General features: G+C 39.9%; 1 protein-coding gene across 1 annotated transcript in view; it reads right to left on the bottom strand.

Moving 5' to 3' along the window:
* Nucleotides 1-14518, bottom strand: part of ARID5B (AT-rich interaction domain 5B) — a 350123-nt gene that overhangs the window by 186316 nt on the left and 149289 nt on the right. The window contains exon 4 of the mRNA XM_077258777.1: nucleotides 1427-1657. Within this exon, the coding sequence (XP_077114892.1) occupies nucleotides 1427-1657 (231 nt within the window). The remainder of the gene's footprint in view (nucleotides 1-1426; nucleotides 1658-14518) is intronic.

The raw sequence follows: 14518 nt of genomic DNA on the forward strand, positions 1-14518 counted from the left end.
CGTTGGTCGCTGGAGAGCGGTCTGTGTGACAGCTCCCCAGCGACCACACAACGACTTTCCAACGATCACGGCCAGGTCGTATCGCTGGTCGTGATCGTTGGAAAGTTGCAGAGTGTGACAGTACCCTTAGAGTACTTGGAAGTTGTGGGTAACCTGCTCCGCTGGTGTTTTATCCAACAAAGGAGTCCAATCGAGAGAGGGTAACAGTGCGGTTTATTCTCTACACATTTCGAAGTGTCTTTACTTCTTCAGGAGAATCCCATGTGCGTGGTTCTCCTGAAGAAGTAAAGATTCTTTGAATCACGTAGAGAATGAACCGCTCGGTTACCGTCTCTCGATTGGACTTCTTTGTTGGATATAACACCAGCGGTTCAAATTATCCACAACTGAATACCCCCAACTCTACTATTCAAGCCTATCATTATATTCTGGCTGAGATTTTTAAGTATTTTTCAATCATCTCTCTATGGAACATTTATTCTCCGGAGTCCTAACCAGGTCCCTAATAAACACTGTGATAAACAGAGATCTCCGTCAGTGAGAAATTACTACTAGTAAAAAAATAAACTATAATCAAATATAACAATCTTGTGACACAAGCCAATTTTAGGGTCCTTAGTCCCCCGAGAAACTAATCTTTTTTTCAAATGCAAAAGTTACATGACAGTGAATTTAAAAAAGGATTGTCCCCCAATTATAACTTGTCACCTACCCACAGGACACTTTATAAGTTGTTGAACGCTGGAGTAAGTATGGGCTCTACAGTCATTCAAAATCTATAGGACAGAGGTAGTCGAGCACAGAAATAATGGAAGACCCCTATTCTTTTTCTATGGGAACGAGGTGAAGGGGGGGTCCTGAATTGGATAGCCCCTACGAAATCAGCAAATAATCCTGTCCTGTGAGATAGGTAAGATTAAGGCATAACCTCTTTATTTTGATTAAAAGCAAAAGAGTCAGATAGGTGACCTAAGTAGCAACAGGAATCACATTTTAATGTTGGGAGCTAACCTCACATTGTAAAAATCTCATGTCATATAGGTATTGCTTTTTTATTCAACAGGTAAATGGCCAAGAAGAATTTTCCCAATAAGCAATTTATAGTCAAAAGCAGTTGTCAAATCATAAAACCAATGCCCACACCAAGACCACGATAGCAGGCGGCCATGCAAGCCTCAATACCAATAAACACTATGATTGCATTTCATTCTCGAGAAGTAGACAGCATTCATACATTGTGAACTCTTTGATCAAGACCAAAGCCATTTACATGAATAAAATTCTTTAACACAGGTCTAACTATATATAACTTTTACCGCCTCAACATCACTATTGCTTTCACTATTACTGCTGACCACGAACACAATCATCAGAATGGAACATCTACCAATGCAGTCTACTGAAAGAAACTAGTAAGGAAACTTACCAAATTCATCACATATGCTGTCATTGTCTATAAGGGTAGGGTGGTCAAAAGTGTCCCGACAGTAGAGGATCTTTGTGTTCTTGTTGATGATGGGAATTCCACCGAGTGCCTGGACGAACTGATCCGCCAAAACTGAGGATGGTTTGGCTTGGATACGTTTCAAAATGGAACGATATCGGCAATATTGGGGATAACTTAACACCATCACGTTTCCCTCATTTTCATCTTCTCCTGTAATGAAAGAACATAAATCATTTTAAATTAATGAATCACAATAAATTCACATAGAATAATTATATTTAGTAAGGTACAGAACTCTGACCAAAAATACTGCTCACACAAAAATATCAATGTGACTGATACAAATCTTAAAAGGTACTTAAGGTTAACCCTTAGAGATATACAATTTTATGGAGGTTTTAATAATTTGAAACCAATTTAAATTACACATTAATGGTCTCTTTAAAGGACTTTAACCCCAGAAACTGGTTGTTATACTTAAAAGGGATGTCCAATACACAGACAACCCCTTAACGCACCACTTCACCTTTTTTTTTTTTTTAATTTTACCACTTGAGTGGTGTTCACTGACCCTAGTATACTTACCAGTCGCTGTCTTCAGCTCTTCCCGATGCTGCTTTGGAAGTCAGAGGTAACGGTCTCAAGCTATCACTGTAAGTCTATGAGACCTTTGTTCTGACCTCATTCTGACTCTCCTAGACTTTCATTGAGTTGTGACTTCCAGATCGTCAGTAAACACTGGAGTGATCCGGCAGGTCACAAAATGCTAGAGACTGAAAACAGCGGCACTGGTAAAAGATGAAGATGATGGCTGGTAAGTATAATTTTAGGGTCAGGGAACTTAGATTAGAGGTACCATTCCAGTACGGCAATAAAAAAAAAGAGTGATGCCTTAAATACTACATTCCTCAGCGTAAAATTAAAATAACTGATACATCTCGCACTACTCGAGCGATGTTGGTGCCAGGTCTCCCAGGGCTTGTGTGACCTTGTTATGCCACGTGAGCACTGCAGCCAATGAACGGTCAATAATGGACTGTAGCTCTCACACTTCTTTTGGATGTTGGAGGTTTGTCCGAAAGGAACTGTGAGCATAACAGCCAATTGAAGACGTTGATTAACTGCAATGTACACGTGGTCTAACGAGGTGACACAAGCCCTGGGAGATCCAGTACTTCTATAGACAGTGAATGGAGCCGTGGTCGAACATGCTCAGTAAAGCTACCTTCACACAGGGAACTCTGGAACTCTCATTTTTGGAATCAGTGGAGATCCCAGTGGTAGGATCCTCAAAGATCATACATTTATCTCCTTGCTGAGATCAGTTGATGAGAAATGTGTTTTTGTAAATAAATTATAATTCCAGTGTTATTGCTAATCATATGACATAACTCTTGGCTGGTGTATAACCCAAGTGTGGCTAATGTACATGACCCATCTGAATAATACATGTTAGAAGAAACCATCAAACCTTCGAAGTTCCAGCGCTCTAAGTGTTTTTCAAGTATCCTAATAATATTAGTAGTAATTACATACAATAGATGACGTCTTCATATTTACAGAATAGAAACCAACCTCTCGCCCAGTGCAGTAATAATGAAATGTTGTCATCGTCGCCCAAGAAAAAAAACAAGTCTGAAGCTGTCACACATCACCTATTATAATCCACCGTGATTCATATCCTTATAAACTGCCCGTTGTGAGGTTACAACATCTTTCCAACACTTGCTACATACAAGGGATGACATTATCACACAATTCTCATCAATGACCCTGGTTGGTTAAGCCACCTGTTCATGACACAGGAAACATATGTCTCTTGCTTGTTAAACTAGACATTCCTTATTGGCTTATGAAGGTTAGATCACACATAAAGCCACATTCCAGGGATTTATTATAAACTGTTCATTGTTTATGTGTCAGGGTGAATATAAGAAAAATATGCTTGATTTTCCTGTAAAAATCCCATGTTTTGTGATCCTATTTTTACATTTATGTCACAGGTGGTCAATTTTATTAATTTCTATGAAAATCCAAGATGTCACTATTTAACTTTACTAACCAGTATATTTTTTTAAATGTCAGTCTATACATTAGGATGAATGTTATAACTTGTACATCTCTGATTAAAAAAAATATATATTATAGTCTTAACACTGGAAAATTTATGTTTATTTTTTTAGAGTAGCTTATTATAAGGGAGCTTTCACATTACATTGTGTGCCCATTGGGGCATACGTCCGAAATCCTCAGCAAAACGGGGTCCGGACACATGTGCCGGCGGGACCGATAGACTGTAGTGGTGACATCAGAACGAACCTGAGGTCTGCCGTGCACTTTTTTCTGGAGTCTACACCTACCTACCTACACTCAGACGTAGTAGACTGCGCCTGAGTGTCCGCCTCCTGTAGGCGTACACTTCCGTAAACAGTGCACAGCAGAGCTCAGGTTCGTTTTGATGTCACCATTACGGTCTATGGTCCCGTTGGCGCATATGTCTGGACCCCGTTTTAGGGGTATTTTGGAGGTATGCCCCAACGGAAACACAAAAAGCAATGTGAAAGTGTGCTAAGCCATGTTAAGGGTCTAAAGTCAGACAGGGTTCTCTATGCCGGTCATAGATTAGACAGCACAAAAGACAGCTGCCATAAACATGAATACTTGGCTGAGCATGCATGTCGATTGAAATCAGCGACAGTGAGCAATTGCACTGTTAGCATTTCAATTGCAGCTTACCTCCTGGAAATTGAAAGAATCAGACATACAGTATCTTCCAACACCTCCTGTTAAGGCCCCCATACATCATATGGCTGCTGGCCAAAAGATACATTGACCAGGTTTTGTCAGACAGCTATCACTGTCATTTTGCCCATAGTCAGGAGCACTCGTTCGTTGAGAGCTCCTGTGTTCTCTATGAGAAAGACACCGACAGAGATCTTTGCTGGTGGATCAGTTGCTGGAGAACAAAGCAATAGAAAGTCCAAAATCAAATATGCCCAAAAAACAACTTTCCCGACAATCAGTGTACTAACGTCCCAAACACGTTAGCATGTCAATCAAACTGGTCAAAATCGGTGGTGTATGGCCAACATTTGTCTAATGTGTATGAGGGCTTTAGGGTATGTGAACACATTTTTTTCACGGCGGTCCACTCAGGAACCCACCTGAAAAAGTGCTATAGAAACAATGAAAGAATGATCATAAGCATAGCAATGTCAAAAAGACTTACTGTGCATATGTTCAATCTATTTGAGTTTCTTTTAACGGCTTCAAGCTTTGAAAGCCGCGGTTAAAACCATTCTTCAGGCAGCTTCCACTTGAAAGCCGCTCACTATTGTATATTTATACATAATGTAGAAAAAAGAAGAGCCGGTGACAAAACTGCCACAAGAGATGACACAAGAGACACCAAAAAAGATGCTTCAGGAAAAACATAGCCATCTAAAAGATGTTGTGTCCCCATAACCTTAAATGGCGGTAAGGAAGCACCATACACATTAGATCATCAGCAGGTCTGGTCCACTTTGGCTCTGAGTTTAATCTAAAGTGCGTGGGAAGATCAACATGTTAGGGCATGTTAGGTTAGGCTATGGGTTGAACTAGATGGACTTACAGTCTTCCTTCAACCTTAATAACTATGTAACTGCAATTTACAGTCACTGAGATCTGGGAATGCCACCCAAGGAACCAAGATATTGGTCCTATTGGAGCCAACTTAAAGGACAGGAAGAATTATCAGTTACTTTGGTCACAAATATTAAGGTCAAGAGAGCACAAATGGCCAACTTTGAGTAACATCACAGTTTTGGTCCACTTTTAATGTGGGTAATATACTATGACTCATGAAGAACAGAGTCAGTGCGATTTACATGGAGATGACTCCTTCAATATCAAGGCAAACTCAACCCCATCAGAGTGATATTTTAGAGACTGTAGCACTACTCAATTTTTTTTTTTCTGCTCCATTATGTGTGTCCCATATTGTTATGGAAAGGAAGTAATGTTTCCATATCATAGTCATTTACAAAAATGCTTTTTCTCTTTATTTTTATTTTTTGGGAAAGCTGTATAAAGAACAGATAGGGAAGGCGTCCAGTGTTCTAAAAAAGAAATACAAAAGTGTAAATAACATTTTGTTTCTAAGTTCAAAGTCAATTGAGATTTTTGATGTAGTTTGCCGTTAGAGCTGGTAACAGAAAGAAATGAAGTAATGTCTTTTATTTTACTTTGCATCTTGGCACAGCCATTTAATCTTTGAAGAGGTTGAAAAACATTGCTCATTCTTGAAAACAGAATGTTCTCTTTTCCAGGATTCCAAGTAACAATCCAAAAATATGAAATAAAACATGCCATAAATGTACAGAACAGTACAAAGCTCAGATGTATATTTAGGCTGTCCTGAATTAATTCAATGATTTGCACATCATTTGCCAAATTGTGGCTTTTAAACAGTATTCTAATTATTTAATGGGTGGTTTAAGAAGGTTCTTTAATGTGGACTCGTAGAGTGATATCAGAATGTATAGTTTTATCAACATTTTGATATTTTTGATAATGTACTTTTCTCAAGATAAACAAGGCCGCCAAAGGAATGGATAGTGTCCTTGGTTTAAAATCAAAGGGGTTGTCTATTTCTGTGGACAATTTTTTTTTTTTTTTACTTAAATTCATGTATTTTGGGCTAAAAAAATTAATTGGATTTCATTAAAAATGTTGCATTGTTTGGCTTTTACAGTCTGTTTTCCTCCCAGACACATTCAGGTAAAATGGTCAGTTATCATAAATCAGCAAAGAGTTAAAAAAAGACAAACAACATTAATTGCAACTTGCTTTGTTATAAAATTGCTTACAATTAACTCAATCCTACAAATCACTATATGTGCTTTTTTTTCTTTACTTCCTTTAAAGGCAGTCTCAAGGAGGCAGCACTGCGATTACGGCTTCTGTCACCGCCATTCCCTGATTATGTCCTGTTACAAGACTGATGAAGAAGTGAAAGCAGCTTCTGTACACACCGCCAGCATCTTCAGTAGCTGCCACATTTTTGTCCTTGCTGCCACAGTCACTGCTTCTGACACAGCTGCCTTTCTCAGTTAAATAGTCATCAGGGGCCAGTGATAGAAGCAGGGTGAGTGACACCAGTGATGTGTTACAGCTTCTGTCACCACCCTCAAACAAATCATAGTCTGGGGGTGGTGCCGTCACTCACCCTGCTTCTATCACCGCTCCCTGATTACAGTTGTCACAATTTATTTCAGGGAAAGAGTCAGCAGTGGTGGAGGAAAAACAGCTAACTCACCCATGCTGAAAACACTGCTTTTATGGAAACGGATGGAAGCCACTCCTGCAACCTTGGTACTGTATCAAACAAATCGGAATATCCACCAGCTGTATGTCCAGGCAAAGAATGACTTTATTCAAAGTGGACTAAAACATCTGACATCCAACAATGTGATGCGTTCCTATGCGTTTCAAACTGTAAACCAGTCCTGAGTCATGGATGTCTATTCATTTTTTATCTAGACATATGTGTGATAGATTTTTCTAGAGTGTCAGCAGTGTCAGAAGCAGGAACTTTACCAATAGTGATGGAAAATGAGGGCGGTGGGGACAGAAGCTGTGGCGACTTCTCCCACTGCTACAGAACAAGGTTGTCATCAGGGGATTGCAGTGACAGAATCTATGGTTCTGTTTCAGGAGGGTGATAAAAACTGCAGAGAAGTGATTGTAGGGCCATCCTTCTGTGACACCTTGTTTGAGACTCCCCTCTAAAAACATCACAGGAAGTAAAGTAAAAAAGGACATACTGGGAATAGCGGGATAGGGAGAATGTTAGGGAATTTTACATTGAAACAAAGGACCAAAGTAGTTAGGGAATTATAGGTAATGGACAACACCTTTATTTTTTATATTTTTAAAAAATGTAATCTATAACTGGCACAAATATACATTTAAGGCAATATTCATGCTTATGCTAGAGGCTTCAGAAGCCTAGGCCGCCAATTCTGCCAAACGTGGCAGCACCTGACAGACCCCATTATAAGTCAGTAGGATTCATCGGGCACCAATGGTGTCCATCTTGTGACGGATTGTTGTTCTGATTCATCTGTCTCATTAGTGGAGCAAAACAAAGCGACTGAGCAATGCAGATGTGAAAGAGCTGAACAGACCATTAATAGAATTTCTAAAAATATTTAATCAAATCCCATACTGGATAAATTCTTCTGCTTTTAGGCTATGTGCCCACGTTGTGGATTTCTGTGCGGATTTTTCCACTCAGTTTTGTAAAAATCCGCAAGTAAAACGCAGATTTGCTGCAGATTTGCAGTGTTATTTGTGCGGATTTCACCTGCATTTTAACACCTGCGGATTCCTATTGAGGAGCAGGTGTAAAACGCTGCCGAATCCGCAAAAAAGAATTGACATGCTGCAGAAAATAAACCGCAACATTTCTGTGTGGTATTTTCCACAGCATGGGCACTGCGGATATGGTTTTCCATAGGTTTACATAGTACTGTAAACCGGATGGAAAACTGCTGCAAATCCTCAGCGGCCAATCCGCTGCAGATCTGCAGGCAAATGCGCAATGTGTGCACATACCCTTAGACAATTTGTCTGTAGGGTCCGGGCTATTTAGGATTTTTTAAATTGACCACCAAACCCAAACTGAATGAAATGAATCCCTTACAGGCCCCAGGACACTGTCAGCTTTATAGAAATTGACTATAAGTGATTAGTCATTTTAAAGATTTTTTCAAGTAAACTAATTGCTACAATAGTCTTGTCCTTGCTAATTGGTGATTCAAGCCACAAACATTTTTCACATAACTATCATAATTTTAGAATGAATGAGCAGTTTTCTTCCATTTTTCATGGTGAAATAAAGAAACTGTGATAATCAATTAACAGATGGTATGTTATGCACTATGAGATTTAGGCACAAGGTCACTGCTGCAGAGATTTCATGGATGCATGTAAAGCTCTCCAGAAATGTATTTATTTAATGCTGCTTTCACCAGATCCAGGTTCTCTTGCCTTGTATGGAGATTGTCCTGGGTCCTCGAACACCTCACGCGGACCTTGTTAATCCGGGGCGACGACCAAGCCAGCATGACTCTCTTTGTTTGCGACACTGTTCGTTGAGGTAGGTACTATCGTCTTGCCCAAGGACTACTACTGGTATATTATTTCCAACAGGACAGAGCTGGGATTTGAACCCCAGTCTCCCACATTGGTGGTTGTACAACTTAACCACTACGCTATAACAGCCACCTAAGGTAGGTATGATAGTCCATCATAGTGTTAGGAGCTTTGGTATGTAATTTATTTTATTTTATTTTTCCACAGGGCAGAGTCAGGATTTAACCCCAGTCTCCCATGTTATAGGCTGTGCACTTAACCAGCCACTATATAATGCCTAATGCAGCAACAACAGATGTGGAAGGAAGAACAGGAACATGAAGCGCCATGGCAAAACAAGCCGTGATGTACCATCGACAGATAACGGAGGTGGCTGACATGGAGAAATCCAAGCAACGTCTGGAGAAAGCTGGACTCTGGGACAGCGCAGAGGCACTAATCATAGCGGCACAAGAGCAAGCACTAAGTAACAGATCCATAGAAGCAGGAATCTACCACACAAGGCAAGACCCAAGGTGCAGACTATGCAAAGAAACCTCAGAAACTGTCCAACACATAGTGGCAGGATGCAAAATGCAAACAGGAACAGTGTATACCAAACACCACTACCAAAGAGTGGGGATTGTATACCGCAACATCTGCACAGTATATGGGCTAAGTCCGAGTGGGAGACCCCAGAAAAAGTGGTGGAGAATGAAAGGGCTAAAATCCTGTGGGACTTCAAGATCCAGACAGATAAGCAGGTGTTGGCTAAACAACCAGACACTGTCATAGTAGACAGAAGACAGCAATGATAATAGATGTGGTAATGCCAAGTGACAGCAACATCAGAAAGAAAGAATATGAAAGCTGGAGAAATACCAGGGCCTCAAAGGAGAACTGGAGAAGATGTGGAAGGTGAAGGCAACAGTGATTCCAGTTGTGATAGGAGCACTTGGAACAGTGACCCCTAAGTTGGAAGAATGGCTACAACAGATCCCAGGAGCAACATCTGAGCTCTCTTTCCAGAAAAGCGCAATGCTGGGAACACCTAAGATCCTGCGCAGAACCCTCAAACTCCCAGGCCACTGGTAGAGGACCCGAGAATGAGAAAGGATAAAAAAGAGAAGGAAGTATATATATATATATATATATATATATACACTCACCGGCCACTTTATTAGGTACACCATGCTAGTAACGGGTTGGACCCCCTTTTGCCTTCAGAACTGCCTCAATTCTTCGTGGCATAGATTCAACAAGGTGCTGGAAGCATTCCTCAGAGATTTTGGTCCATATTGACATGATGGCATCACACAGTTGCCGCAGATTTGTCGGCTGCACATCCCAAAGATGCTCTATACAAGGCAGGATGGATCCATGCTTTCATGTTGTTTACGCCAAATTCTGACCCTACCATCCGAATGTCGCAGCAGAAATCGAGACTCATCAGACCAAGCAACGTTTTTCCAATCTTCTACTGTCCAATTTCGATGAGCTTGTACAAATTGTAGCCTCAGTTTCCTGTTCTTAGCTGAAAGGAGTGGTACCCGGTGTGGTCTTCTGCTGCTGTAGCCCATCTGCCTCAAAGTTCGACGCACTGTGCCTTCAGAGATGCTCTTAGGCCTACCTTGGTTGTAACGGGTGGCGATTTGAGTCACTGTTGCCTTTCTATCAGCTCGAACCAGTCTGCCCATTCTCCTCTGACCTCTGGCATCAACAAGGCATTTCCGCCCACAGAACTGCCGCTCACTGGATTTTTTTTCTTTTTCGGACCATTCTCTGTAAACCCTAGAGATGGTTGTGCGTGAAAATCCCAGTAGATCAGCAGTTTCTGAAATACCCAGACCAGCCCTTCTGGCACCAACAACCATGCCACGTTCAAAGGCGCTCAAATCACCTTTCTTCCCCATACTGATGCTCGGTTTGAACTGCAGGAGATTGTCTTGACCATGTCTACATGCCTAAATGCACTGAGTTGCCGCCATGTGATTGGCTGATTAGAAATTAAGTGTTAACAAGAAGTTGGACAGGTGTACCTAATAAAGTGGCCAGTGAGCGTATTATATATATATATATATATATATATATATATATATATATATATATATATATATACACACACACACACACATATAGCAAAGGGCCTGAAAGTGAAAGAGGTGCCATATGCAAAAAACGTATCAGATTTTCCTGCATTATTACGTTAAGCTCTATACCCATAGATAAAACTCTGTAAGATATTTGTACCATAGAATTAAGGAACTTCTATTTCAGCCATTTCCCCTTGACCATTGGTGCTTTAATTATTCAGCAGCCATGTAAATTGTTGGAGCCACGAAGACAATGATTAATATATTAAACTGTAACCTTATAAGCCAACCATATGTTTTCAATCTTGGGCTCATTCCTTATGAATATTATTAGTTCAGGCAGCCAAGTGACTGTCTCCATTATGTATTTAAGCAATGGGTACACCTTAAATAAGTGTTTTCGAGAGCAATTTTCCTGCATGCAAATATTTAAGCACAAAACATTTGTAAAGAGCCTTCCACCGCCCTTCCATCACACACAGCGGGTTTACATACGCACACAAAACCATGAATTATTTACATTTACATTCAGATCCAGTCTGTTGTATGGCAGGTATTATTTTTCCAGACAGACTCTTACAATTGCCTAAAGCCTCCTGAACTTGCATCTGCAGGGAAAATCAGGTGTCCACTTTATACACAGCTTAAAACTGAATGTAGAAAAAAAAATCTCTAAACCAAAAGTTGTAATTAGTGGGGAATGGATGTCAAAGTAATTTAGAATATCTTGCAGGAGTAACCAGAAAAATAAATATAAGTTTAATTTCTTAAAAACATCTGCGGTTTTCAAAACAGAAAATTCTCACCAACCCTGGGATAAAACTAGTTATATCTTAGAAAAGGTTGATCCTGAAATGTTGGTTGAAATATTTATTTCCACAGGGGAGGAAAGACTTTTTTTTCATGTGATTCAGCTTAGAAATAGTTTTACACTTAAAATAGATCATTCACTAGATTTCACAATACAAACTTCATCCATTATTAAATAGGTCTATTAAATCTAATGAATCACTTGTTATGGAAACCCAAGACATAATGGTTGTTTAATCCCTTTTGTGAGTTACTGTGGGGGAAATAAGTATTTGATCCTTGCTGATTTTGTAAGTTTGTCCACTGACAAAGACATGAACAGTCTATAATTTTAAGGGTAGGTTAATTTTAACATTGTGAGATAGAATATCAAAAATAAAATCCAGAAAATCACATTGTATAAATTATATAAATTTACCGTATTTGCATTTTGCAGTGAGAAATAAGTATTTGATCCCCTACCAACCATTAAGAGTTCTGGCTCCTACAGACCAGTTAGACGCTCCTAATCAACTCGTTACCTGCATTATAGACAGCTGTCTTCACCTTTATACCTTTATAAAAGACTCCTGTCCACAGACTCAATTAATCAGTCAGACTCTAACCTCTACAACATGGGCAAGACCAAAGAGCTTTATAAGGTTGTGTGGGACAAGATCATAGACCTGCACAAAGCTGGAATGGGCTACAAAACCATAAGATGCTGAGGGAGAAGGAGACAACGGTTGGTGCAATAGTAAGAAAATGGAAGAAATACAAAATCACTGTCAATCGACATCGATCTTGGGCACCATGAAAAATCTCACCTCGTGGGGTATCCTTGATCATGAGGAAGGCGAGAGATCAGCCTAAAACTACATGGGGAGAACTTGTTAATGATCTCAAGGCAGCTGGAACCACAGTCGCCAAAAAAACATTGGTAACACATTATGCTGTAAAGGTTTAAAATTCTGCAGTGCCCGCAAGGTCCCCCTGCTCAAGAAGGCACATGTGCAGGCCTGTCTGAAGTTTGCCAATAAATGCCTGGATGATTCTGTGAGTGATTGGGAGAAGGTGCCGTGGTCAGATGAGAAAAAAAATTGAGGTCTTTGGCATTAACTCAATTCGCCGTGTATGGAAGAAAAGAAATGCTGCCTATGACCCAAAGAACACCGTCCCCACTGTCCAGCATGGAGGTGGAAACATTATGTTTTGGGGGCACAGGAATACTTCACCGCATCAATGGGAGAATAGATGGAGCCATGTACCGTAAAATCTTGAGTGACAACCTCCTTCCCTCCGCCAGGACAATAAAAATGGGTCATGGCTGGGTCTTCCAGCAAGATAATGACCCAAAACATACAGCCAAGGCAACAAACGAAAAAGGAGCACATTAAGGTCATGGAGTGGCCTAGCCAGTCTTCAGAGCTTAAACCCATAGAAAACTTATGGAGGGAGTTGAAGCTCCGAGTTGCCAAGCGACAACCTCAAAATCCTAATGATTTAGAAATGATTTGCAAAGAGGAGTGGACCAAAATTCCTCCTGACATGTGTGCAAACCTCATCATTAACTACAAAAAATGTCTGACTGCTGTGCTTGCCAACAAGGGTTTTACCACCAAGTATTAAGTCCTGTTTGCCAGAGGGATCGAATACTTGTTTCTCGCTGTAAAATGCAAATAAATGTATATAATTTATGCAATGTGATTTTCTGGATTTTATTTTTGATATTCTATCTCTCAAAGTTATAATTAACCTACCCTTAAAATTATAGACTGTTCATGTCTTTGTCAGTGGGCAAACTTACAAAATCAGCAAGGGATCAAATACTTATTTCCCCCAGTGTATGTAGATGAACTCATAAAATGTTCATCTCAATATCAGGATTATAAAGCCATTCTGACCTTGATTTTTGTAGTAAGTACACCAGCCTCATTAGGTCTAAGAGATGTATTAAAACCTGTAGACAACTTAGTTGGAAAATTTGGTAACATTTGCCTTTTAACTCATGAGATAAATTCAATACATAAGTGCTAAACCCTTCACAGGCAACAATTCACATCACAGCGAATGATGGCATTGAGATATGTAGATTCATACAGCATAAACTACTCCCAACAGAATACTGAAAAATTAGTTTTGTCTTTTTCAAAGCCGTTCTTCCTGGAGTCAAGAGAAAAGATGAAGAAGGACACCATTTTATCATTGTTTTAACAGAGCTATTAAAATAAAGATATTGGTATAGTATAGTATAATAATACTAGTAGGGGCAAAATAACCACCCAAAAGATCACATCAAGAGAGCAAACATGAAGGTGCATTTAGAGCTACCCAGTGCTCACTAGTCAGCAGTTGTGAACATGGATGCCGTGATGCAGCCTATGACATCACCAAATCAGGAAGTCCTTTCGGTTCTGGTACAAGTTTTTGCCCTATGGACCCAATTCAACAAAATCGAGAATTCTCTTGCGGGACTTGATGGTGGAGTAAGATGTAAGTCATCAAGAAGTGTCCGATGAGTGGGGCATACGTCCGTGAGCCACACCAGAAACCTTCCTCCAGTCCCTGACTGCAGAAGGATTTCTGGTGCAGAGAATGCCAACAACTAATCATTAATTACCGTATGTGAGTTCAGGAGTCATGCCCAGGCTGTGACCCAGTCGCAGAACTTCCCAATTTGGCAAAGCCGGGATAAACTGGCATGACAATATCAAAAATTGCAAAATTTTTGAGCAACCCAGAGATTTGCCCCAAATTTTTGAGACTTTTCACAGCAATTTTCGCCAGAGTTCACTATTCTAGTTCTAATCTGGCATTAAAATAACATTTTCTCTAACATATTTATTCAAGTAACGAGTCTTGTAGTGCTGTAAGATGTGCTAAACTATGTATCTATGGACACAAACGTGCACTCTAAAGAAATGAATTATAATCGTGAACTTTAATATACACACAATTAATGAGCTACAATTAAAAACAAGAGAACACTCGGGATACATTAGGAATGCTAATGAACCCTCTGCAGAATCCACCTACAATAAAATGTGCAAGAAATGGAAATAGAAAAAAA

Source organism: Ranitomeya variabilis, chromosome 4, assembly GCF_051348905.1.
Source record: "Ranitomeya variabilis isolate aRanVar5 chromosome 4, aRanVar5.hap1, whole genome shotgun sequence".
Lineage (NCBI taxonomy): Eukaryota > Metazoa > Chordata > Amphibia > Anura > Dendrobatidae > Ranitomeya > Ranitomeya variabilis.